This window comes from Brachyistius frenatus, unplaced genomic scaffold, assembly GCF_029030835.1.
Source record: "Brachyistius frenatus isolate BFR_SWC_R1_liver_20210118 unplaced genomic scaffold, ASM2903083v1 Contig_35, whole genome shotgun sequence".
Lineage (NCBI taxonomy): Eukaryota > Metazoa > Chordata > Actinopteri > Embiotocidae > Brachyistius > Brachyistius frenatus.
The window spans coordinates 3,474,493-3,501,308 of record NW_027210634.1 but is presented as its reverse complement, the minus strand read 5'-3'; the positions used below and the strand labels follow the sequence as shown (position 1 = coordinate 3,501,308).

Sequence of the window (26,816 nt, the reverse complement as noted above, 5' to 3'; positions counted from 1 at the left end):
TGTACTTCCGGAACAACTTTTTTTTGTTTTTGTTTTGGTATCTAAATTGCTAACAAATTAAGATTAAAAGAACGTAAATTTATAAAAAAAAAAAAAAACGCTTAACAGCAACAATTTGTCCTTCGATAAATATAAATTCGTCTTTTGGGCTTTCGGACATTTTAGTGATGTCAATTTTGTCATTTTGTCATTTTGTCATGATGTCATTTTAGTGATTTAGAAATTGTCGTTTTTCTTTTGTTATTTTTCTTTCCGGCTGACTTCGGACGAGACGAATCTCGGGGAATCTGACGTTTTCCTGAGAAACTTTCGACTCGCGGCTCAAATTGAAGTGTTCATTTCTTCCCGGTTTATTTTCGGGCTGCTGATCCGAGAGGAGTCGTCGCTCCAGCGGCAGGACGTGTTGTAAATACAGCGGAGCTGTATGCAAACCGAACGGCCCCCTCGTGTACATGTGACACATATAAGCACACCCACTCAGCACAAGAAGAATATGATAATAATAATAATAATAATAATAATAACACTATAAGGTAACTTTGCTAACATCCCTCCCCTCCGGCTTCAGGCCGACGCCCATCATGTCGCCCAGCCCTCCGATAGCCGCATCCGTTTCACCGACGGGCTGTGGCGCTCGTCCTGGCCGGACAGAGATCGCAGCAGGAAGCTGTCGTTGCCGTGGTGATCCTCGCGCTCCTCGCTGCCTTCGTACGAGCTGCCGCAGCTGGAGACGCTGTCGCCGGGGGAGCGGCCCGGCTCGTGGGGCCCCCGGCCGGCGGCGGCGGAGTACCGGGCCGTGGTCACGCCTCCTCCGAGCCCGGCGCAGAGCATCCCGACGCTCCGGTCTCGGGGGGGGGACACCGGCTCGGACTTGATGTGGAGGTTCTGGTGTCCGGAGGGGAGGTTCAGGTTCGAGTTCTGGCACAAGTTCCTGTCGGGTGAGAGAGAGGCGACGACTTCAGCAAGGTTTCAAAATAAATGGAGAAGAATTTAGCTTTCTTTTCTCTCTCTCTCTTGAAGAAGAAAAATCGAATGAAGCCCGTTTCAGTTTAGCATTAACATTTAAGCCATCGGGCTATTTAGGGACCGACGTAAATATTTGTTTTTTTTCCTTACTTTAACTTTCAGATCCGAAAACAGCAAATTTTGGTGGCTTAAATTTAACATTTGAAATATTAGAGTTCGGAATTTTCAAAAATCGCAATCTGTGAACACCATAAATGATAACTTCTTTTTGTTTAATGCGGAAATTAGAATTAACTTTTGCAGTTTGTTTTTTTTAGGGGGGAAAATCAAACCATTTTAATTCAAATAAGTGGTTTCCAAAGTAAAAAATTTCAACGCTACAAACGACAAACTTTTATTTGTGGAATTCAATCATCAAAGGGTTCGTTCAGATAATTTGTTGCATTTTGCCTTTATTGATTTATTTTTAAGTGTTTTCATTTTCACTGCTTCATTAGGGGTTTCGTTCAAATTGAAATTGAAAACTTTCAGCGGAAATAATCAGTTTTCGTGGGACAATAAAAAAAAACTAAAAAAAATATATATATTTTTACTTACGCTGAGGTCGATTTGAAAAATGTTACGTTTAAAGGGTGACAAATGGCACCAAAAAAAAAGAGGCAGAAACAAATAGCATAGTCAAAGTAAATACAAATTCATATCTAAAATTCTACAAAACAGTGAGAAATGTCCTCGAGGGTCGGTTAAAAGTGTGTGTGTGTGTGTGTGTGGGAGGGGAGGTGGGGGGGATCCGTACGGCCAAGCTCACCCCATGTGCCCGAGCGCCGAGTGCTGCAGATTCTGGATCTGCTGCTGCTGCCAGCTCGTCATCGATCCCAGACCGGAACCGCCGAACCCGGATAGAGATGTCAGGTCGCCGCCGAGGGAGAACTCTGAGGGAGGGAGGGAGGGGGGAAACAAGGAAGAAACGCTCGTCAGGAGTTACATCCCGCAGGCGTGCGAAACAAGTGCATCCACACCCCCCCACACACACACACACACACACACACACGCGCAGCGGTGCAAGTTTTTTTTTTTAATTTTTTTTTTTTTTAAATCACCTGTGCCGTAAGAGGAGGAGAGAGCAGACGGATACCCGCCCATCCCCTGACCGGGGAGAGTCCCGGCGGCGAGGGAGACGGCCGGGGTCGACAGCGTCTGAGCCGTCTGCGAGTGATTTATTCTCTGGTTCTGCAAAGAGAAGGAGAACACCGTCAAGCCGAGGCGAGTCGTCGGGGAAACCCGGAGGCCGCATCGGGTTTCGACAATTCAGAGGACGGGAACCACGGCACGTTTTTTTTTTTTTTTTTTTTTACCGAGAAGTCTTTTAACATGATGGTGTCACGTCATCTAGCGAATCCTCTGAAAACGTTTCCGCATATTTTTCTCTAACATTAGATAGATAGATAGATAGATAGATAGATAGATAGATAGATAGATAGATAGATAGATAGATAGATAGATAGATAGATAGATAGATAGATAGATAGATAGATACACATTAAATATATTTTTAAGTGTCTTAAAATGATTGAAACTGATGAAAAGTTTCTCTTTTTGAAGATTAATAACCTCTGACTAAATGTCAAATTTTGTTTCAAATAAATATAATAATAACAATAAAATTTAAATCATAATTTTATTTCAACTTTATTCATTGAACATAGTTGTAGCGTTTAAGTTGATAATAATTCTGCGGCATTTTGTTTGATACACACTTGAAGTTTTGGTTGGAGAACAACAAATAATCACAGTTAACTCTGGGTTCTCTAAACTTTGAATGTGGTTATAATTGACTTCAAGTCCATTTTAAAGATCCAAATCACAGCTTCTCAAAAAAAAAAATACAAAAAAAAAATAAAGAACAACTTGGTCAAAAATGAATCAAACTGTAGACGCAGCGTCCACCCAGCAGGGGGCGCACTGCACACACACGCACGACACACGGCGCACCTTCGTGTATGTTACTTACCAACATAAGGTCAAAGTCCTCGCACTGCAGGGCCGCGTTAAAGCACAAAACTTAAAGTTAGTCTCCGTGCAGCAAAACTCATGGAGTCGTGACATGAAGGGAAATAAATAAACAAACAAACAAACACAAAGAGAGCAGGAAACACTCACCACAGTCAGCATGTTGCTGCACTTGTTGGCGGGCGGCATCAGCGTCCGCAGGTCGGGCTTCCGGCTCATGCTCATCGGAGGTGGAGGGCTCTTGTCCTGCAGGTTTTTGGAGACGCCTCCCGGAGACATCAGCCCCGGGGAGGTGCAGTGGTTGCTGTAGCTGCCGTTCACTGCGGAGAAAACGAGGCTTCTGAATGCAGCTTTCGCCGTGGGGCCGCCACGATCACCGACTCTGTCACGTCCGGCTTAATCGCGACTCGCCGCGTCCGTACGTCCACGTGAAATCGCGCCCGGTCGAGTTATTGGCCGCGGCGGTGGTTAGCTTAGCTTTAGCGTTTGGCAGAAATTTGGAGCCCTTTTTTCCGACGCAAGCGTAGACGACTTATAGCTGCCGAACGACCGGTAGAGGTTGTGTTCTGTTATATTCTGACAATAAAGTTCAATTAAAAGTTGTAATATATATATATATATATATATATATATATATATATTTTTTTTTTTTCTCATCTCTCGGCTGCTGAATAAAAAAAAAAAAAAAAAAGTATCCGGTCTCGTAACGATCAGATTTCTCTGACTGGATGATGAAGTCTTACCGACACTGGAGACCACGGTGCTCGTCAGCTCTGAACCCATCAGTCCTGCAGAAACACACACACACACACACACACACACACACACACACACACACACACACACACACACACACACACACACACACACACACACACACACACACACATATATGCAGGTCAGATGTTGGCCCTGCAGTATAACACACTTCGTTCTCATTTAAAGGAGCAGTATGTAGTATTTGCTGATCAGAGGTAACAGCGGCCTCTGTGGCCACGGGTGGTAATTACAGCATTCTGATGCATTAAATTCAGCGTCGAGTCTGCGCACACTCACAAGGAGATAAACCAAAAGCTTTCGAGGCCACCGTGGCCACGATTTTTACTCACATGTTCTACTTCGAGAAAAGAAAGACATGATAAATTGTTGCGGCAGCATCGGACCGCTGAGCCGAATGGAAGCGTTTCCCGTGACAACAGGAAGACCGTGATCCTGTTTTTTGTTTTTTTTTACCGTTAATTAATGCTAGTAACTTTTAGGCGAGGCACTCGCGTGGATGTAAAATGATTGCGGAGAGCGTCAAAACGAAATATTTTTCCAGAAATAGAAAAATCAAAGTTGAGTTGAAGAGTCGTTTTGGGTTTTTAGCTCTCGAAGTGTTACTATCTGCTCCAGCTTTGCCAAATTTTTTTGGAACATTTTACGTAGATACGGTTAAAAAAAAAAAAAAAAGGTAAAAAATTTGGCATATTTTCTGTCGCCTCCAGTCGGACGAAGAGTGCGCTCTTTGAAGGCGATCCGAGTCGCTGACTAAAGTTATGCTGTGCAACACGAGAGGCCACTCTCCATTTTCACCAGCGAGTGCCATCAAAAGCGATTTTGAAACTGTTGTTTTCCAGTAAAACAAAACAACAACAACAACAACAAAAAGGTATCGTGGCTTTCAATAATATAACACTTTTGGGAGTCATTACAAGCTTTGTTGTCGTTGTCGTAGTTGCGAGTCGTTAAAGTTAGTCCGACCCACGGACGCACAGCAGCTAGATTTTTTTTTTCCTGCCGACTGAAATAAAGCTCGATGATGATGACGACGACGGTAAACACACCTGCGTCTCCGGTGCTGGAGGGCCGCTGAGGCGACATGCTGTTTCTCTGCAGGGAGGAGTGCGACATGGGCAGCAGGTTGTGGTTTCCCAGACCGCCGCCAATGCCCTGGTGGGAGTACAGCAGCCCGCCGGGGTTGCCGCCGGGGATGGACACTCCCATGTCGTAGCCGGAGGGAGGCAGCCCCTGCTGGACGAAACAGGAGAACCGTCGGTCACTCGGACGACAACGCTTAATAAAGAAAACAAAAACAACAACAGCGAAATACAAAAAAAAAAAAAAAAAAAAAACGTACGCAGATTCTCTGCCTGTTGATCATCAGGTCGATGTCCTCGTTGATCTTCCGGTACTTGTCGTCGGACTCTGGGCTCTGGCCTGCAGAGTCGTCGGCCTCGATGTCGGGGCTGTCGCAGCCGTTTAGACCTTTCTTGCGCAGCGTCTGCACAGAAGAAGACGAAGAAGAGGAAGAAGAAGAGGAAGAAGAAGAGTTAAAGCTCTGGGGTTGTTGTTGTTTTTTTCCATGTTGGATTCACTTCCTGGTTATTTGTACTTCCAAACAGATCAAAGTGTAGCGGTGGAAAGTAAGTAAGTAAACTTTGAGGTACATTACTCATAAGGTATATCTAGGAACTATTGAGTCGCTTTGACAAAAAAAAAAAAAAAAAAAAAAAAAATCAACAGAGAAATTATTAATTGGACTTGGAAAAAAAAAAAAAAAAGAATTTCATGGTACCGACAGCCCTAAAACATCATCACTCTGTGGTCTCATATTTTAAGTGTATTTTGCAGGACTTTATAAACAGGGAGAAGATTAAACGAACAACAAGCCCTGTTGACCACATGGGGGCGCCATCTGAGCAGGGATCCCACCAGAGACACGTCACGTGCTGCACAAGTTTGTACAGCAGAGAACACTGAACAACAATTATCAGAACACAACCAAAATAAAACAACCAGAACAACAACCAGAACAACAACCAGACAAATAATAAAACAACCAGAACAACAACAACAATAATAATAAAACAACTAGAACAACAACAACAACAACAACAACCAGAGCTGACATAGTTCAACAGAATTTATTAAAATGTTCCTCGAACTTTTTCTGATTCTTTTATATGTGACAGAAAAATAAACATTAAATGTTGACTCGTCAGAAACGCGAGAATGTTCGAGTCTCGCGTTTCAAGTCAGTGTTGTGAAATCTCCTCTCAGGTATCAGACGATGATGACGACGGAGAAGATGGTGTGTGCGTGTGTTGTACAGTATGTGGTTTGGCTCTCTGTGGCCTGCTTCAGCACTTCACAGCCCATTAGTCCAGTCTGTCACTGTCACGCACACACACACACACACACACACACACACTACACACACACACACACACACACTATACACACACACACACACACATTGGTTGGACCGGTGCAGCTATCCCACTCATCCCAGTCATGTCCACCTGTTTTGCTTTAGAGAGAAGGAGGAGGAGGTGGGAAGGAAGGGGGGGGGCATGTGGTGAGGAGGAGGAGGAGGAGGAGGAGGAGGAGGAGGAGGGTGAGGCAGCCACCACCAATGCTAGCCTGCTCTGATGGAGGGATGGCCGTAGAAGGCTATTTTTTGCTCCTGTGCTCCGCAGCGTTTCTCGTCACTCCCATCCCTCCCTCACAATCTGTCAATCTGGCTGCTCTATTAAAACATAAAACCAACTCCGCTAGCCTACTTTCCCCTCTTCACACACACACACACACACACACACACACACACACACACACACACACACACACAGAGAGAGAGAGAGAGAGAGAGAGAGACTTGAAAACAGAGCTGGAGGAATCACTGAAATACTCCATAACGTGTAAAAATCGGCTTTAACATTGTGATTTAAATGAAACGTTTTACCAACAGAATAAACTCCCGAATTTCAAAATAAAAGCCGCTCACGCCGCACCGCTCGAGGTGCGGAGCCAAGTCGGGGCCCCCGTGGTTCCCAATTTAGGGGTTCCTGCAGCTCCGAAGGGTCACGAGATAAATCGGGAGGGGTCGCGAGATGATTAATGGGAGACGACAGAAGAAAAGAAACAAAGTTCTAATTAAGGCCCGAAACAATCTTAGTAGTTACTCTGTCTGTTCTATTTGGGTCGGCTCTCATCCGCACCGTCGGCCGATCAGGCGGCGGCAGCGGCGGCGGGGTCGCGTTGTGTCGGGCCACAACATGGAGGGAGTGAGTGGGAGTCTACTGCAATTTATTATTTTTTTGGAGCCGGCGCCCCTAGCGGCCATCAATGGTACTGCACTTAAATATGGACGCACTCGAATACAACATTTACTCGGCTTTTAGCTACTTTGTAACACTAACCAATGTGTGTGTGTGTGTGTGTGTGTGTTTGTGCGTGTGCGTGTGTGTGTGTGTGTGTGTGTGTGTGTGTGTGTGCTGGCAGGTGGTTTGAACAGCTTCCTGTTCTCCTGTTCTGGCACTCGAGACAGGGAGGGGGAGACAGCTGAGGGGGGGGGGGGGGTTGGTGGGGTTGAGTGGTACGGATGCCATAATATCATACCAGACCCCCCCCCCCACCCACCACCACCTTCAACACTTCTTCACCTCCCCCTCCACCCCCGTCCTCCACCCTCGCTGCACTGCTTTTCCATCGATTTTGCCTTCTCTCTTTTCTCGCCTCACTTACGTCCACCGCTCTTCTTTTTTCGCGGGTGGTCTCCGCCTCCTCCACCGCTTCCACATCAGATGATGCGCCAAGAGTGTGTGTGTGTGTGTGTGTGTGTGTGTGTGTGTGTGTGTGTGTGTGTGTGTGTGTGTGTGTGTGCGTGCGCGCCAAGGAACATGACATGCAGCTTTTTCTTTTTGCACCATCCCACGGCTCCCGCTCGGGCAGCAGATGGAGCGTTTGTCCAGATTTAGCGGCAGGTATTCACCAAAAATAAAAAAGAAAAGCATCACGACGCAAAAACACACACACACACACACACACACACACACACACACACACACACACACACACACACACACACACACACACACACACACACACACACACACACACACACACAAGAAAAACGTTTTGTTTTACGGCTCCCGCTAATTTCCAGGAATCTTTCCTCCTAATTTCCTTTCAAAAATATTTTTATTATAAGTCTCACACAGTCTGGTCCTAATTAAATGGGAGGTGATTTTCTTTTCTTTCTTTTTTTTTCTTCCTTTTTTTCATTCTTGGTGATATTTTGGTGAATAAAACTTTCTAACAAATGGAGCAGAACATGGAGGGACTTAAATAGTCATTCTTGGACGCACATTATCCTGCCGATCGAATCTCAGGAAGTTTAAAACCAGCAAGTGACTTCATTTAAGCTCCGAACACTTGTACAAACAAAACTCGAGAGAGAGAGAGAGAGAGAAAAAAAAGAAGAGGTTTGGGATCTTAAAATGTCCGGTGGAAAAAAACTGGAAGAGGTCAATTCAAACCAGGGTGAACATTTACTAAATCTACTACATTTACGTGAACACGCCTGTAAAAGACGAGTCAAGATGTTTGCCGTGAAAAAAATAAATACAAAAATAAATCGTGTTTTAGGCGCAGACACCACTCGGTTCGGGGGAAAGCGAACGGTTTGTGGTTGCGATTCTCACTTGGGCTTTAAAAATTACAACGACTTCCTTAAAACCGGGCAACGTCCGTCGTCACGGTGACGGTTAACACGGCTTTAAAAGAACCTGTTCCGACTCGCGGTTGGAAACGGGAAGCTAACAGCGGTCTCCTGCACCGCCGCAAAGTCCCCCGCTGGGTCATAAACTATTTTTAATAAACGCTGACTACCGTGTCAATTATTTCATAATTATTTCGCAATATGTAATTCATCTACTTTTCAGCGCGGTTAAGTGGCCTCTCTTCTCTGGATAATTGAAAAAGGAAAGAGATTATGCAATTAAATTATTTTAAATATACATGTTTCTGAACTATGAGTTGGACAATGAGCACTTCAACCAAAAAGTAGAAGAGTTATTTTAAGTACAAGACAAAAAGATAAAAGTGCCTTTAATAGCGTCGAAATACATCTACTTTTGTGAAAGATATTTAAAAGTTACACCCAAAAGTATGTTATCAGCACACGGGGAAGTTAAATCTTTCCTACTTTTTATATCATACCTTGACCTCAAATTTAAAACAGCAAAAACACCAGTTTCCCTTTCCTTTTGGGAGGAGACCGTTTATTTACTGCTCATATTTTTTGTACTCGAATTCACTTGTATCAGACTTCTACGCTGTTTTACACCAGAAAAAAAAAAAAAAAAACTTCTATCACTGCTGAACATGAATCATGACAATTATTATGACGCGCTAAAACTCAAGTTTTTATTTTTATTTTTTTCCTCCTCTGGTGAGACAGGAAGTGGTGAGAGAGGGGGGGGGAAAAGGGGAAGAAGGGCAAAGAGGAGGAAGAGGTTTGGTTGTGTGTGTGTGTGTGTGTGTGTGTGTGGTGGAGTGGGGGGGGGGGTGTCGACGACCGGATGAAGTTGCTTCCCTTCCTATATTCTTTATTTCCCTCCAGCGGCTCGCACGCACACACACACACACACACACACACACACACACAGTTACACGCAGACACTCAGTCATTCACAGCAACAACAAAACAAAAAAAAAACCACAGTCGCACACACTCACCGCCCGTCACGGCTATTCTTAGCCGTGTTCTGGGCTATTTTTAGAGCCACTACCGGTTTCCAGCCATTTAGCTTGGGGAGGGATCTCAGCCAACGCACAAAGGAGACGGACTCAGCCTGCGCAGCATATGTGTGAGCGCGGCCGGCTTCATCTGTTTCTAATCTGAAAACAGCACGCATCGACTCTGCACGGCAGGCCGACGCAAAATAAGGTTAACGGAGTAAAAAGCGAGGAAACACGCGCGCGCGCGCGCACACACACGTGCGCCTCCAGGTTTATAAATAGCGGCAAGGTTCCCAGGCTAAAATGAAACAGCAAGACAATAAGCTGATAGTCATCTCGCCCTGGTAGCCGGGCTCACAAACAAGACACATGGCAACCAAAACCCAACCAACAAAACAAAGGAGCCCTCTCTTCTGCTAAATTCCTGTCCGGCAGATATTTCATCGGGAGTTTTAATTGTTGTTGTTTTTTTGTTTTTGTTTTTTTTAACAGCCACGTGGGCGTACTTATCATATACTTCAACCCCCCCCCCCAACTCCCCCTTCCTCCATCTAACTCACTTTTTCCCTCCCTCCGGTCTCACTCCCCCACAAGTGAGTAAAAAAAAAAAACAAACTAGCTGCGTCATGACAATTATGAGTAAAATAGAAAAGAATTTTGTTTATTATTTCTCACAGACCGAGATGACGTTTTCAAATGTCATCTTTCGACAGTCCAAAACTCAAAGATAGTCACTTCGCTGTCAAATCTTTCCGACTATTGGACAATAAAAAAAATTAAAAAAACGGCTGCCGGTTCATTTCATTTCTTCTGCGATACAGTGTGTAATTTGAAGTATTTTAACATTGAGCGACGGTTGTTTGACTGCAAAAAAAAAGTTCGATGCCGGTTCAACACGGCACTATTCCAATGTCAGTATTGAATTGCCTTTACCAAACACATAACCGTGAGTTATAAAACAAAATATTTGAGCTGATAATTACGGCGAGAGAGAGAGAGCCGTCCTCCTCGAAGCGGTTGAGCTATTCCTTTAAAATCCTGCCAGCTAAGCGGTGCTCCAACGGTGCTGATCTGGCACAACGCGGGGGGGAGGGGGGAGGGAGGCGGGGGGTGGGGGGGTTGACCTTGGCACCGCCGCCCCCAGCACCGTGTTTGTGCCACCGCGTGTCGTCGCCGTACACAGCGAGGTCACACATGCCTCCCAAAAGACGCCGATCCCCTCCCCCGTCATCCAATCAGAGAGCGGCGAGGTTAAGTCGTGGCGTGTTGGCCGGCCGTCAGGAATCACACCGAAGCACACGTGCGGGGACAACCTGCGACCTGCGAGGGTTTCTTACCCCTCGGCTGTCACGTCTCCGTCGGCAACGTCTTAAAAGGACGTCACGGGGACAACATACGAGACGGCACGACAGCTGCTGACACAGCGAAAAGGTTATCCGGTTAACTGTCTCCGTGGTCAAGAATGAGCTTTAAAACTCAAAAATGGCAACCCTCTTGTACAGAAAAGGTCTTTTGATAGCAAGAAACGGCTTTTCTACGTCTCTTTAGCTACGTCTTCGATCAAAGCCTCGATTTCGGCGTATTTTTTTTTTTTTTTTTTTTTTGGAGCCAGAAGTTTCCATATTAGGACGAGCTGGGGAGGAGCCACAGACTATATATATATAAAAGTGGACGTAGACGTAGTCTGAAAAATGATGCCGATGCCATGAACTGCAATACCACCGAGGGGCCACTAGGTGCTGGTTCCAAACGGCCTCAGAGTCCCATTCAAACATCGTCCATCAAACATAGCTAATGGACGCTGGGATTATTTTCAGAAGGAGGGGATTTATCTAATGATGACTCGTGGAAAACATTTACCGACTTTGTATTTCAGGAGATAAAGTTGATGCTTTTTGAATGGGAAGTCTATTGAATACAGCCCCTAGTGGCCCTCAGTGGTACTGCACTTTTTTTTTTTTAAATGTCGACATTTCGGCAGATGTTACGATAAGAGTCAGCGGCGACCCGAATAAACGTCCCCTTCGCTTCGGCTTGTGTAAAACGCGGTAAAATATGACACCGGAATTGTGACTTTTTGACGTTTCCGATGTGGTCACCGAACCGACGAAAGCACGGGGGGGCGGGACGAAAGGAGAATGGGGGTCCGAACACGCGAGGGGAAAAAAAAAAAAAAAAAAGTAACGGGTTCGCGCGGAGGTTAAGGCGGCTGCAGATCCGGTGACGGCGGCCAACGGCAGAAAGAAAAAAACAAAACAAAAACGAAACGGTCTTCTTTGGTGGGCCGTGTTGGGCAAACGGCGCGGCGGCTGAAGAGGTCGACAGGGCCGATTACGGTAACGAGCTAAACAGGATTGCGCCGGATTAACGGAGGATTTACGGAGCGCGTAAGCCCCGAGGTTCCTGACCGGGGGGGAGGAGACGGGACGGGACGGGACGGGACGTGGGCCGCGTGTCGAAGAGAGCGAACACACATACATGTGCGTACATGCGGCGAACACACACGGCGCCTCACGCCGGTATCGGCATCATCCCCCCCCCCCCCCCCTTCCCGCCTCCCAACGCACTGTAAAAAAAAACGTTTTTCAGGAATCAATAATGTTGTTCTCTCATCGGTGCCTTCTGATCCTGAGGAATAAAAGCTCCTGCGACACCAGACTGCCGCCTGGATCTCAACTTTTGACGGCTTAAATTTGACCTCGGTGTCATGGTGCGCTTAAGCGAGTGTGTGTGTGTGTGCGTGCGTGTGCGTGTGCGTCTACATGTGTCTGAAAGCGGCATAAACTTGCTATCGAGTTCCAACACTGTTACATAAGGCGGGGCGAGCACACACTGTATTACTGCGGGCTGTAATACACACACACACACACACACACGTGCACACACACACACACACACACGCGCGCGCACACACACACACACACACACACACACACTCTAACAGCTCTGAGATCAATTCCTGAAAGCTACACCTGTATCGTGGCTCAGATCAAAACTTCTCACAGACTTCAGACGCGTCTAAAAAACATCTGGTGCTTTTTTTTTTACCGTCTGACATGTCACCGAGATTAAATCCTACAAAAGCAGCGACAACAGAAAAAGCTCAGACGAGGAGTGGAGCCGCCGCCGGAGAGTGTCGTCGCAGCGCGACTCGGAAACATCTGACGGTGTTGACATCAGCACTTCTCTGTAAACCGTCTCATTAATTGGTCTGCGATGCCGGTAGTTACGAGCCACGTTTTTTTGTTTTTGTGTACACTTATGTAAATGTAGAATCGCCATAACGCAACAACAACGACACTCCCTCGCTTTTTAAATTTTTTTTTTTTTTTATATCAAGTTGAAGAAATAAAATGTCCTCTTGATCTGGTTGAAATATATTTAAATTTGTGAAGTGCTTGAAGTTGCAATCATCTCTTACGCCTATGTCGAGATAGAGCCAATACATTTATTTTTTATTTTTTTTAAACGCAACGATTAACGTTGCCATACCGACAAATACGTAACGTCAACCCAAAGCCTCGGTTTGATCCGCTCCCGTTTGCCCTGTTAAAGTGACCGCATGACGCTCCATTTAAAAACTCAACAAGAGCGAGCGGTGGATGGAGCCGATCTGATGGGAAAACCTGAGGACACTACGCCCCGCCCACCGATAGCTGTCACCTGACTGCACCACGGAACTGTCAATCAAACAGACACGCCCCGCCCCGCCCCTCCCTCCCCCAAAAAACACGGCTTTTTGAAGCTTATTCTCAAATGAATGACGGATTATTTTCAGGTGGAAAATAACGAACAAGAAGGAGCGACTTCAGCTGACAACACCTCTAGTGGCACTCGGCGGTACCGCGGCTCGAGGCACCGTAACGCGCTTCGTTCTATGAAATTTAAAGTAACTACATAAAAGTCACATCGGCAAACACAGATCACCGCTTTCCACCACTATTTGCCGCTCAATCGTCGAGTCCATCGAATTTCACGTACCCGAGCTGACGTCTTCAAATGTTTTCGCTCGGCCAAAAACAGCAAATATTTACATTTAAGAAGGCGGGGAGAAAAAAAAACCAAATAACTATCAAAACTGCTTTTTAAAATCAATCAACGAACCAACCAATCCGGCGCCAGAACACTCGCAGTACAACGTCCGTGCGTGCGGTTGTTTTTCGTTTCATTTTGTTGTTTTTTTGTTGTTGTTGTTGTTGTTTTTTTTTACTCACGTCCACGATGTCCGAGTTGGTCCGGCTCTCGTGGGGCTCGTTGTACTCGGTGTATTTGAGCAGAACTTTGTCCATGTCGGTGCTGGCGTACTGGAACAGCTTGTTGGTGCTGTTGAAGATGATGAGGGCGATCTCGCAGTCGCACAGCACGCTCAGCTCGTACGCCTTCTTCATCAGACCGAACTTGCGCTTGGTGAACGTCACCTGGGAGAAGAACACAAAAACGAAGTGTACAGATGCTGTCGTTTGGTTTCGGGGACATTTTGGATTGTTTCTTTTTTTTAATTATTATTGTTATTATTATTATTATTTAAAAGGCAACAAATCGGTAAAAGTGACTTTAAAAAAAAAAAAATGTTTTTAACTTTTTTTTTATAATCGACATTACTGGAGACTATCGATCAAAAATCGAAAACCAGGAAGTCGGACCGTAAAACTGCGATAAGACGTTTATTTGGCTAATGAATGAACTTCTTATTCTCGCATTCGCCCGAGTTTGACATATTTGGTAGCGTCGTCGCCACTTCGGGGACACGATGACGCTACTGGTGTTATTGAACCGTAGTTCCTCTTTAGGCACAAACGACTGCGTTAAGGCGCACCGCCGGCTCTCCTCCACGCAAAGGAGCATCGGCCTCCCGTCGTGGAGCCCGAGGGGGATGAGGGGGGGGTCGTGGAGAGAGGCTGCGGAGGTCAGGAAGCACATGTGCCTGCATTTCCTGTCATAACAGGAAGAGAGGAACCGCCTCCCCCCCCCCTTCCCCTCCCCCATCCTGACAGGACTACTATGTGTGTGTGTGTGCGCGTGTTCTGACGCGTGCACTTGTGTGTGACAATGCCCCCCCCCCCCCCCCATGCAATCCCCCCCCCCCCGTCAGTCCAGTCCTGGTACATTTTGAGCGTCGACTCGCACACAGTGGCGGCTTGTGAGAGTCACATGATGTGAAATCACCAGCTGGAGGAACTACGATGTGTCTGAGCAATCACTGGGCTGCTGAGAGAGAGAAGAGAGAGAGAGACACTGCGAACGAATGCGTGTTTACAGCCCTCGGCGTGAATTCGGAGAGCTTTTGAATGCGGCTGAAAACGAACCCAAAACCTTTTTTTTTTGTTTGTTTGTTTTTTTTAAAAGGTGCACTTAAAAAGTACCAAAAAAAAACAAAAACAAGACCGAGAAGAAAACAACAAACACACTCGAACATCTGCTGTAAATAAACAGGGAAAAAATTGATGCGAGATCATTAGATGATTCACCGTGAATCCCGGGAAAGGAATTTTCATCTGTAAAAATGTCATTAATTTATGTTCACTTGACACAAAAACATCTTGGGTGTGTCTGACGTGATTTTCTTTTTTTGTTGTTGTTGTTTTTAATGTTCGGTCAACAAGTTTGGATATTTTTTTTGGTTGATTTTACTAAAGACTATAAAGTTGATAGTTACGTTTATATCGATACCGGTTCCTCAAACGATACTTATTTCGACGCAGATTTTATATAAAATGAAAAAAAAAACCACCAAAAAAACCCCAGTGAGGGTTAATTTGTGTTTTCTTAAACTTCGATTCTGCACCGGACTAAACTGAAACAATTTACAGCGATTTCATTGTCTGTAGCGTCAATAAATCGATAAGATATTAATTCAAATATATATATATTATTTTTTTAGGATCAAATAGTTGTTTCAATCCTTTTTTTTTTTTTTTCCAAGCGAAAATGTTTCATACTTTTACAATCTGAGGAGAAGAGTGAACTGGACCTGTTCGGGTTTCGGACAACGACTCATCTGATGATGTCAGCAGTTTATTTTTACTATTTCTTTTTAAAGTGCTTCATAGACAAAACAATTCATTGATTAATTGAAAACAAATAAATAAATATTTGTCGCGGTGATCTTGTGCCGCGTTTCACATCGACAGCCTTTAACTTCAGACTTCCTGTTAAAAGTGCGACGGAAGTCCGACCTCATGAGGTTGACTGCTGTAACGTCTGAGTGACTCCAACGTTTCCCCGATTCAAACTTCAACACATCGAATCTGAAGCCCATTTTTGCGTTTCTGCTTACGTGTCTGTTCCGTTCGTCCATAATCCGAGCAATCTGAATCTTTTTCCTCCCCATCTTTGTGATTTTTCCCCTCTTGCTGTTTTTTTTTTGTTTTTATCCTCCTCTCTTTTTCACCGAGCGTCGTCTTCTTCGGCTCCTTCGATTTACTTCCAGGTTCTTTTTTTTTGGGGGGGTGGGGGGGGAAGGTATTTCACTTCTCAATCCTGAACTGCTGGCTGGCTCCTGCAAAGACCAAACAAAAAAAACAAAAAAATTAAAATAGAAAAGCAATAAAACATCATTCGGGTTTACAGGGGGGAAAAAAGACATTTTTAATTTCGGCTCAGTTAGATAAAAAAATTAAAAAAAAAAAAAAGACACTCCATTTCTTAGAAATCTGCTTCGTCAGAGCGTGGGCAGTTTTTCTAATGAAATTAGAAAATGCATCATTCCCAGTAACACAGGCACGCACACACGCAGAGAGGCAGGCCCACACATGGATGGGAAGAACAGGTTTTTTTTCTTTTTCTTTTATATTTCTGTGTAAAAAAAAAAAAAAAACAAACACGTCCGGGCCAATTAAAAAGGAAAAGATTCCAAAACAAAAGCATGGATGAACGCCATATTTCAAACACCTAAAAAAAAATGCGTCTGCCATTTCATGCTGTGACGTTAAACCGCCCGTCACGGGCGGGGACAGGCTGCATGTCGCCGCCGCTGATGCTGCTGTATCAGCCCGACACACCCATGAACCCAGCTTCCTCTGGGAGGGGTGAGGAGGAGGGGAGGGGGGGGAAGGGGAGGAGGGGAGGGGTGAGGAGGAGGAGGAGGGGAGAGGGGGAGGGGGGAGGGAGGGGAGGGGAAGGAGGGGGTGGGGGTGGGGTTGTGGTGGCTGTTCGCTCAGGAGGAAGTGAAACGACCAATGCAAATAATAAAGAGTCTGCGTTAAAAAACAAAAAGAAACATCTGCAGGTCTTGAAAAAAAAAAAAAAAAAAAAAAAAAGAATAAATAAATAAAACCACACTTGAAGACGGGAATTTCATCTTAACCGCCCGCCAGAAAACTTCCTCTCTGGGTGGAGCCGAGGCGAGCGAGCGGGAAACACCTCGGCCGAACTCGAACATGCCCGACTGTGATTTATTTGAATTTTTTTTTTTTTATTTTTTAATACAGTCTTACTCATGCAGGGTTGAAACGTTCAGACAGCAGGAAGAGCTGACAACGAACCGCAACTCAGAACAAAAAGCTGCGGAGTGGAAGTTCTACCCGGCGACTGTCGATTTCACCAACCGCACGGCGACAACTGTTGCCAACAAACTTGCGGCGGTAGTTAGTAAACGATAAAATAAAAAAATTAAAAAGTGTTGCGCAACTCTTCATCCGGGCGACAGTCTTCCCTCACGGACATTATCACCGACTCGTCTGTGTGAACATCAACATTTGATATAAAAACATACATCTCTTGGCCTGAACGCAGCTAACGAAGGCGAACGTTCTGGCGTCGGCTCGATGTGAAGAAGGAGTTAAAACTGCTTTTAGCTCCGGACCAAGCCGTCGCCGTCTTTGCTGGTCCGGAGCAGGAAGTGACCATATTTGGACGAAGCTTTGGGGGGAGGGGGGGAGCGAGCGTTGGATCTGACTCGACCTGATTGGAGACCCTACGTCCCGCACACCGATAGCCGTCACCTTGACTGCGCCACAGGCCTGTCAATCAGACAGACACGCCCCTCCTCCCCCCCCAAACAAATAAAACCACAGCTTTTTTTTTTTTAAATTAAAGACGTGATTATTTTCAGATGGACCGCCAGAACACTAATGAGAAGGAGCGACTTTAGCGAGCAGAACCGAGAAATTCTACCGACTGAGAATTTTACGAGAGAAGTTGAATGGGAGTCTGCGGAGGCCTTTTTAAAAAAAAAATTTTTTTTTGTTTTTGTTTTCAGAGCCGACCTCTAGTGACCCTCGGTCGCATCTTCAGGCGCTTCGGCCGACGAACACAGTCTGTGCTTCGGACTTGTTTTTGGAACTTGGTCCATGAATATAGCAAATGTCTGACATCACAACAGGATATGGACGACAGATAAGACCAAACGAAAGGAGAAAGGTGTCTACCGTCCTCTCGGGAGGAACGTGATATTTTCTATCAGCGGTCGGAGTCCCCACAAAGCTTTTCGGTTAATGCCTCGTCCGCCGCCGCCGCGGGGCACGAAACACGGGACGTGTACCGAAGCGGGAAAATGCGTGTCGCAGCGCAAGGACTCCCGTGCAGGAGCGCATGCAGTGTGTGTGTGCGTGCGCGTGTGTGTGTGTGTGTGTGTGTGTGTGTGTGTGTGTGTGTGTGTGCCATGTGACCTGCGTCTCACTCCTAAAGTGGAGCTTAAGAGCTCGGCTCGCCGAGTTAACTGGATGTTCGCACACGCTGAGACGGACACACACACACACACACACACACACACACACACACACACACACACACACACACACACACACACACACACACACACACACACACACACACACACGGCAGGTTTTTTCTTGTCATCGCGGGCGGGGCCGAAGACCGAGGAGGCGCGAACGACGCGATGGCGATGGCGAAGGGGCTGAACGAAAGGGAGCGAAATGGCCGCCGCGTTCCTTTTACGTCAGTGCAAACCTTCTTCTCCTGCTTTATCCGACTTATTTATCAAAAGGTATTGAGATTAAAAAAAATATATATTTTTTTAATTAAGAACAAGATTCTCAACAAACCCCCCCCACCCCCAAAAAAAGGAGAGCTGGGACGAGTACAACCAGAAGGCCAAAGCACAAAATAAAGTTTCAGACAACGAGATCGATTAGAAATGGAATTTGCTGCTTAATGTAGTAGTTACTAAATAAAAAAAAAAAAAAATTAAAAAAAGTATGTCTCTTTAAATGATACAATAAATAAAATACAGTATGAATCGGCGACATCAGCTTCATCAAAACAAGCGCTCCTACGACGCTTCCTCATGTCCACAGTTAAAAATGTCCGCCCGCCCGCCGAAGTGGGGGGGGGGGGGGGACAGACATCGTACACGGTTCATAAATCATGTGAAAGTTTTTGTTGTTGTTTTTTGTGAACATTTTTTGAGTCACCATAGTTTCATTAGGACTCGAGAGGAAGAATTCCATCGACGCGATTGGTTCGGAGGTCGGACGGCTTTCTTCGACCGAGCTCGACGTTTAAACTGGAACGTCTCGTACTTCTACATTAAGCCGCGTAGGTTTTTTTTGTTGTTGTTGTTGTTTTTTTTAAGTTGTCTTCCGCGTCAAGGATGCTTTCGGTAAACTCGTGACGGGACACTTCGCGCGTGCCGACGTCACGCAGATCCAGAAAATAAGAACCATCGAATCGGCGACGACCGCCGCGACGATGAGCTCTGACAAACTGCACTGCGTGCGTACGTTCTTCCTCCTCCTCCTCCTCCTCCTCCTCCTCCTCTCTCGTTTGTTTTGGTTTTTTCCCCCCCAGCGGGAACGTTTAGAGCCGACGGCTTCTGACACGACGCCCCTCATCGATGTGTTTTTCTGTCTCGGCGAAGCAAAAAAACAAAACAAAAAAAAACACACACGCGCAGAAAACAAACAAAAAACTAAACGGAGCGGAGCGGCGGTATCGAAACCAACCGCGAGCGAGCAGCAACACGCCGGTCAGAGAGCGAATATCTGGGCGTGTGAGTCACGCTGCCTTTTCCTCCCTTCAGAACAACACGACGAGGATCGACACGGTTTAAATTTAGAGCGCTCGCAGACGAGCACACTCAGCGTGTTGGGAGTAGAAAAAGAAAAAAGGAAAACAAAGAAAAAGGGAATTTTAAGCCCAAACTGAGACGCTCGGGGGAGGAGGGGGGGGGGTTGCTTAAAACAGTCAAATAAAGTGTTTGTGTGTGTGTGTGTGTGTGTGTGTGTGTGTGTGTGTGTGTGTGTGTGTGTGTGTGTGTGTGTGTGTGTGTGGATGTGGATGTGGATGTGGGTGCTGTTTAATGCAGGAGCTTTGATCTTTTTCCAGGATGACGGCAAAAAAAAAGAAGATCTCAACCCAACACACACACACACACACACACACACACACACACACACAAAACCTCTCCCGGCTATTTTTAGACGCAGCGTAAAAACAAGAAGGACTCCAAAAATAAAGGAGTGAACTTTTTACCCCGTACAACAATAACCGCTGGTTTCTGGTTCGCAGACAGAGGAGCGACTGTTGAGCGGAGAGGAAGAGATGGAAATCAGCCATCTCACGCATTCCTCAGCTGCTCCCTCGCCAATCTTTTTTTTTTTTTTTTCCTTTTCCAACACACACACACACACACACACACACACACACACACACACACACACACACACACACACACACACACACACACACACACACACACACACACACACACACACACACACACACACACACGAGGCCCGGGGGGAGGCGGGGAGGGCCGCGTGCTCCTTGTGTCGCCGAGTGTCTGCTACGCGGCTAACCGGGGGCGACATGTGGCCGTGCCCTTGTATTCCTTGGCAGGACACCCTGGGGGGGGTGTGTGTGTGTGGGGACGGGGGGGGTCTCCTGGTCGGGGCCGACAGGCACAGCAGGTGGGCGGTGGGGACGGATCGCGGCGGCCCTCGACGCGTTTTTGTTTTTTTGTTGTCCTTTTTTTTTTTTTTTTTTTTTAATACGTGGGATCGATCGACGTGAAAAGAACAAAAACGAAAGGCACGAACAGACGGCGAAAGTTTAAAAGCGGTACATTTAAGGCCGCTGCGATCTCATATCCGCACGTCAAACAACGGATCGAACGAGTGCGCGCGCGCGCGCGTGTGTGTGTGTGTGTGTGTGTGTGTGTGTGTGTGTGTGCAACGTGAGCCGTGTCACTCTTAAAGCCTCACTCCGACGGGGACTTATTTCAGTCTTCAGCATACGGGAGGAATTTCTCACCTCCGCGCGAAGTAACAATTACAGCAGAAATGATCTCGCGTAATTTTTAAACGGTACGAACCCCACCCCCCCATCCCTTCTTCCCCCTCTCCCGCCCCGAAAAACGTGGACTTCTTTAAGCGTTACCTCGCCACGAAGTTGCTATTTCGTCTGACTCGCGGGGGGGCGGGCCGGGGCGGGGCGGGTGGTGGGCTGAAGGGGAGGCTTTAAATAAAAACATTTTTTAAAAAGTGTTTACGGGACTATCGTTTGGTCGTCTTCCTTGTTATTTACTGGAATCCGGTAACAGTGCCTAAGATTATCACAAATTCTTCCCACAATGCAACTCTGTCGTTGGGTCGCAGATCTCAACAGCAACAGATGTTTTTTGTTTTGTTTTGTTTTGTTTTGGTTTTTTTGGTTTTTTTTAAACATTCCAAACTCCGATCCGGCGACGTCACGAGTACCGGACCCCGAAGGCTTCACGCGCGCGATACGGCACCCGCTGTGAAACCGCTTTTTAAAAAAAAAATTTTTTTAAAAAGGGGCCGGCGTTCTGTTCAATCAGATATAATTATGAAAATCAACTCGTAGATAAGCAAAGCCGGATCGCCGGCAGCCCGCCACCGCGTCAACGACCGGGGGAGGGCCTCGCGGCGCGTTATTTCCTTGAACCGCCGACGGTTACACGCTGTCACATCCCGAATATGAATCGGCGTCCGATCGCGTCGCGACCCGCGGGAAGTGGGAGGGACTCATCAGTTGACGTTTTAGGTTTTAGTCGAATGTCGCCTCGTACTCGTGTGACGATGAAGACTTGACGGCTATCGGTCGAGTTTTGGAACGTCGGAGCGTCCTCGAACACACCGTCCGTCTCGGGCGAGTTTCAACCCCTCGTCCGCCCGATTGTCCGCGACGGGCTCAAACCGGTTCAGGAAACGGAACGTCCGTCCACCGACGTCTCATCGGGAGATGATCTGAAGGGCTCGATGGTCCTTAAGAGAGACATGAAGTCCCGCCGTGTGCGGTTCAAACCGTGCGTTCGCTGGACTTCGACACGACAGCGCGGCGCTGCGGAAGAAATCCTGCGACTGATAACGAAGTCCGCGACAAAATGTCATCGCGGTCGTCACGGTTTTTGTATCGCCGCGGACAAAAAAAAAAAAAAACGACGTCGGGCGTCAGCTGTCGCCCGTCTCGTTCTAATTCTCGACACACTTGCGTTGGTAAAAAAAATAAATAAATGGAATCCCTAAAACTGCCCGCAAGTCGCTCCGCTCGTTCGTCGGCGGACGGTAACCGAGATGGAGCCGCACCCCAAGAGATTACACAACCAACGGGCTGACGACGAAATGTCCAGACTTCGTAGAAAAGGACGATAGTCGACACGTTGCGGTACAACCGAGGACTTCATTTGCTTCGTTTCCCTCGAAAGACCCCGGACGCGAATTAAAGTGGAACTTTTGGGGGAGGGAAGGGAGAGGAAAAAAAAAATAATAATAATCCCCTCACGAGTCTTAAGGCTTGACAACTCGTCAGGGAGCCGGTCACGTTTGGGACGAACGATACGAGGCAGAGCAACATGACAACAAAGTTCAAAGCGTCTCGTCAACTTGGAACAAACGATACGGGCGAAGTTGCTGATTAAAGTCCCTTTTAAGGTCTCTGGATGTCGACGCAGGTAACCCGATCCAATACATGTGGCGTGGTTGGGGACACTCCTCCGTCAGCGCCCGGATGAGTCACTTTGCGGCACAGACGCCGAAACCGCACGGTCAGCAGAAAAGCGAATGATCTCACGCTGACATTTGAAGCGTCTTTACGTCATTTTTGAGGGGGGGGGGGGAATGGCAAAAATTCTTTAGTGCCAGCTTCTGAAATGACAGTTTTTGCTTTTATTTTTTTTTTTTTTTTTTTAAGCTGGTTAAGTTCGTAACATTTGTAGTTCATGATGATAGAAAATTTAAGCTTCAGCTATTAGTCAGCGTTTAAAGATCGATGGTAAACTCGGTCAAAGTTTGTGAAGACGGACAATATTCTGCATTTTAGCCCTTCATTCAGACTAAAACTGTGATTTTCTCCCAGAAAACAGCAACTGAGATTTGTAAGAAAAAAAAGTTGTGCATTAATTGTAAAGTTTAAACATGTTTCTACCCGACACCCAGAATCAAAACTGTACTGTAATGACTGACTGACTGTAATGAAGCAAACATTTTGATGACTGATTTGTCATTTACGTAAATTGCTTATGTCAATTTGTTTTTAAATAACTTCTCAAATGTGAATATTTATTAGTTTAAGAGTTTTCTTCATAAATTCAGATTAGGTTCATGTTAAAATGGCAAAATTTGTTAGGAAAAAAAGGGCAAGATTTTGAGTTTATAATGGTGAAAACTCGAAAATATTCACATTTAAGAAGATCGAGCGTAAACTCAGACAAAGTTTATTAACGCAACCAATACTCTGCGTTTTAGCAACCAATTCAGATAACATTTTCATCAAAACATTTTTGTCTGACCAACAGTCAAAAAAACTCAAAGTTTTGCATTAGTTGTAAAGTTTAAACACAAAGTTCTTTCAGCAAAAATTACACAGAAGTTCTGGTACCAATTTCTGAAATGTTAATATCTATTAGTTTCCCATTTTTCTATATATAGCTAAAATGTTGAATTTAAAATGGTAGAAAACCTGGCAAACCAAAAAATATTCATATTTGAGAAGCTGGTACCAGAGACTTGTTGGTATTTATGTCTTTAAAAATGTCTTCAACTATTATTTAATTATCCAAATTGTTGCCATATCGGCTGGCTTGTCTCTGGATGAGTAATGGGGGTCAACAAACTTCTGCCCCGGGCCCCTCAGGGGGTCAGTCCGGCCATGCAAATAAACACCTTGGAAACCCTGAAGATGAACAAGTATCTGAATTACGGTCTCCATCAGGGACAAACTTTCTCCAACAACTCACCCTGGGCTGCTGTAGAAAAGTAAAACACCCTGGTGAGGGTTAACCGTAACCCTGAAACATGACGGAAAAGAAAAAAAAAAAAAAAACTCCCGAGTGTTTCCACCAAAGTCTGCCGTGGGAAGACGACCCGTCCGCGGATCCGCTTTTCTTTTCTTTTTTTTTGAGCAGCGCCGGGCTGAGAAACAACCCGAAGCCGGGAGCGGAGACAGAAGTCTGGAGAGAAGTTCTCCAGAAAGTCCGGAGCTTTTTCTGACTTTCTTTATCCGGCGTCCGTTGAGGAGAAGCCCGGCGGAGAGGAGAAGAGTTATCCGCTCCTGTTTGTTTCCTGTTGTTTATCAGTCAAACGGCGTGTGAAGCCAGCTCCCGCACGCTCTGCCTCGCGCACACACGCAGCAGAAACAACCGCTCTCGTACTCACTCACACACACGCACGCACACACACGCGCACGCACACCGCCGGGGTGAAGCCGCTTACCTCCCCCGCTTAGTCCCGCATCTCTGTCTGTTCGTGACGTCTCTCTGCCGCGTGCCTCCGTCCAGCGGTTCAGTCCATCGGTGAGTCTCCTCCTGGAGCACGCGCCTCTCAAGCTGTCAGCGAGCACCTGGACGTCAGGAGGCGCATCGTCAAGCGCGCGCACACACACACACACACACACACAGAGAGAGACGCACGAGCAGAAACACACGAATGGAATAAATGAAAGAAATAAAACATGAAACACGAATACTAAATGAGGACATACTTTTAAGGCGTCGATTATTTATTTTAAATTTTAATTTATGTTTTCAACAGGTCTCCAAACTATGAGGACAGACTGTTTATGCCTTCGCTCAGGTTCACTACTGCCTCTCAGTGGAAACTATTGAAAGTGCACCTTCACTCACTTAAACGTGTTCAAACTGTTGTTCAAACCGCTTACTTAATACGCACTGAAGAAACACTCTTCAGAAGAGCTGCAGCAACCAATCAGCAAATATTTCATAAATGATTAAACATTTTTAAGCAAAACGTGAAAAAAAATGTGGTGGTTTCAGGGTCTCAGATCTATCCGTCTATCAGACGTGACAGTTTGCTGTTTTTCTTTGTCCTGTCTTGAGAGTAAATTGACTACATCAGGGTTTTAAGCTGTACATTGTTTATTAAATGAATGCGCGTTGTTATTTTGGCATCTGCCTGTTTATTGTTTGTCTTTCCGTACATCTGCGTCTTTGAGTCTGTTAGGTTATGTAAACACAACTAGGTTAACGCTGACAAAATGACCAGAAAATCAGATCTAGACATCACCTCCCATTCGTCACAATTTACTAGACCGATCTGCTCGTGGACAAAATAATCAGCTCTATACTTTTATAAGGTGCTTTTAATGTGTGACTGATGTTGTGTTTTATACTTTTACTATGTTGTTTACTTTGGTCATTTTAACTTTTGAGTCTTTGAGTACCACAAAATTCACTATATAAATACAATTTTTTATTATTATTATTATTATTATTATTATCAGTAATGAAAACTAGTTTTTATGAAGTGTACTCAATCAGCAGCAGACAGGCTCTTGTCACGTTATAATACTGCATAATTTATTATATTTTCAGATCAATGTTCCTGTCGTATCACGATGTAAGCAGCAGTTTGATATCGTAGCCTTTCCAAGTTTGCAACTTTAACTTGTTGATACACCAACGGGTAGTTGTTACTTTATGATACGTAATTTAAAAAAAAAGTCCTTTCCTGTTTAAAATGTTTAATATCAATAGCTACGGGCAGAAATTCTAGTAAAGTACCTTAAAAATGGTACTTAAGTACATGACTTGGGTAAATCCGATCATTTCCACCACCGGTGTAAAGAAGATCATCAAATAAATGTGAAACATCTGTAATAAAGAATCATACATGAATTGAACTATAATTGACACGATACTTTCAACAACTCGTGTTGTGATTTGGTGCTACATAAAATCCAATTGAAATTTCATCACCATCGTATACTTAAAAACAAATTCAGACTCAGAGGAGAGGAGCTTCAATTTCAATCTCGAAACGGATTAAAACGTTTTGACATACATTTTTAAAGTTCACTAAATAAACCCTGGCAAAATATAAAACTCAATAAATATGATGTTTAAACTGCAGCACGTGTTAAACGGTAACAAATTGAGTCGTGAAAATGTGTTTCGGTAGCCACTTGAATTTCAACAAAACCGATCTCAAATCACACAACAACGGTCAAAAGTCAACACGTCACCTGTAGCTCCTCCCACTCTCAGGTGAAGCGGCCGACCACAGGTCAATATGTAAAGCTAATCAATACCTTCACATCAACGCCGGATCAAATGACGACATGTAACATCGGAGGAGTCAGACGGACCCTCGGAGAATCACCGCAGACTCTACGGATCCTTTTAGCCCGTTTTAGCCCCTTTGTTTTGGTTTTGCAGCAGCTTTAATTGCTCCGTTTCTGTCGGTTAATGACATTTTCGGCAAATTACAGAGCAGAAGCTTGTTTTCTTTTTAAATTGGTTTCAGAAGAACGGTCGACAGCGTCGAGGACGATTTTAAACCGAAATGTCGTCAGTCCGCTTCAAAATTCAATGTCTGTCCACGCTGCGCGAAAGCGTTGGTAACAATATCCCAAAAATATATCGTTATATAATACAACTCTTTGAAAGGGATCAAAAAAGCCCCAAAAAGTACTTTAACGCTATTATTTTACCTCAGTAAAAGATATGAGTACTTCTTTAAAAAAAAAAAAAGTGGAACATTTAGCAGTTAACGACAGATATTTCATCCAGAGTTGGTAGAGACCAAACACAGAGCTAAAAATGAGGAAAACTGGACTTCGATTTTTTTTTTAAAGGCTAAAGAAGCGACTCCTCATGAACGCTCATGTTGCTTCTTATCGACCCGGTTTATAAAATGACGTTCAGCTCAAGTGTTTACAGCTCGTTTTTGCCGCCACCAAGTGGTCAGAAAAAAATCAACTCACTCCAGTTTCTGTCGTGAACTTTAACACTTTTCTTTCATAAACAGCTTTTTCTCTGCTCTAAAGCGTCGTTCAGAAGTATTCCGAATAAACTCAAGCCATCGTCTTCCTTTCGCGTACAAACACATATCATTTTTTTTTTTTTTTCGGGGTGTCCCGTTCCAGCTCACTCACCAGCGCTTTTTGTTTTTTTTGGG

General features: G+C 45.3%; 1 protein-coding gene across 4 annotated transcripts; it reads right to left on the bottom strand.

The window, feature by feature from the left end:
• Positions 1-234: 234 nt before the first annotated feature.
• On the bottom strand, positions 235-24,240 carry mef2ca (myocyte enhancer factor 2ca). Of its 4 annotated transcripts, none has more exons than XM_069701005.1 (11): positions 24,114-24,240; positions 15,758-15,979; positions 13,695-13,898; positions 5,096-5,239; positions 4,803-4,989; positions 3,720-3,764; positions 3,127-3,296; positions 2,978-3,001; positions 2,067-2,196; positions 1,775-1,898; positions 235-931 (listed from the first exon to the last, which is right to left on the bottom strand). In XM_069701005.1, the coding sequence occupies exons 2-11, from the start codon at positions 15,809-15,811 to the stop codon at positions 580-582; spliced, it is 1,434 nt and encodes a 477-aa protein (XP_069557106.1). In that variant the 5' UTR covers positions 15,812-15,979; positions 24,114-24,240; the 3' UTR covers positions 235-579. The 4 variants fall into 4 exon arrangements, with proteins under 4 accessions (XP_069557106.1, XP_069557107.1, XP_069557108.1 ...); XM_069701006.1 differs by having other exon boundaries at positions 4,803-4,986; XM_069701007.1 differs by lacking the exon at positions 2,978-3,001.
• Between the last annotated feature and the right edge of the window lie 2,576 nt (positions 24,241-26,816).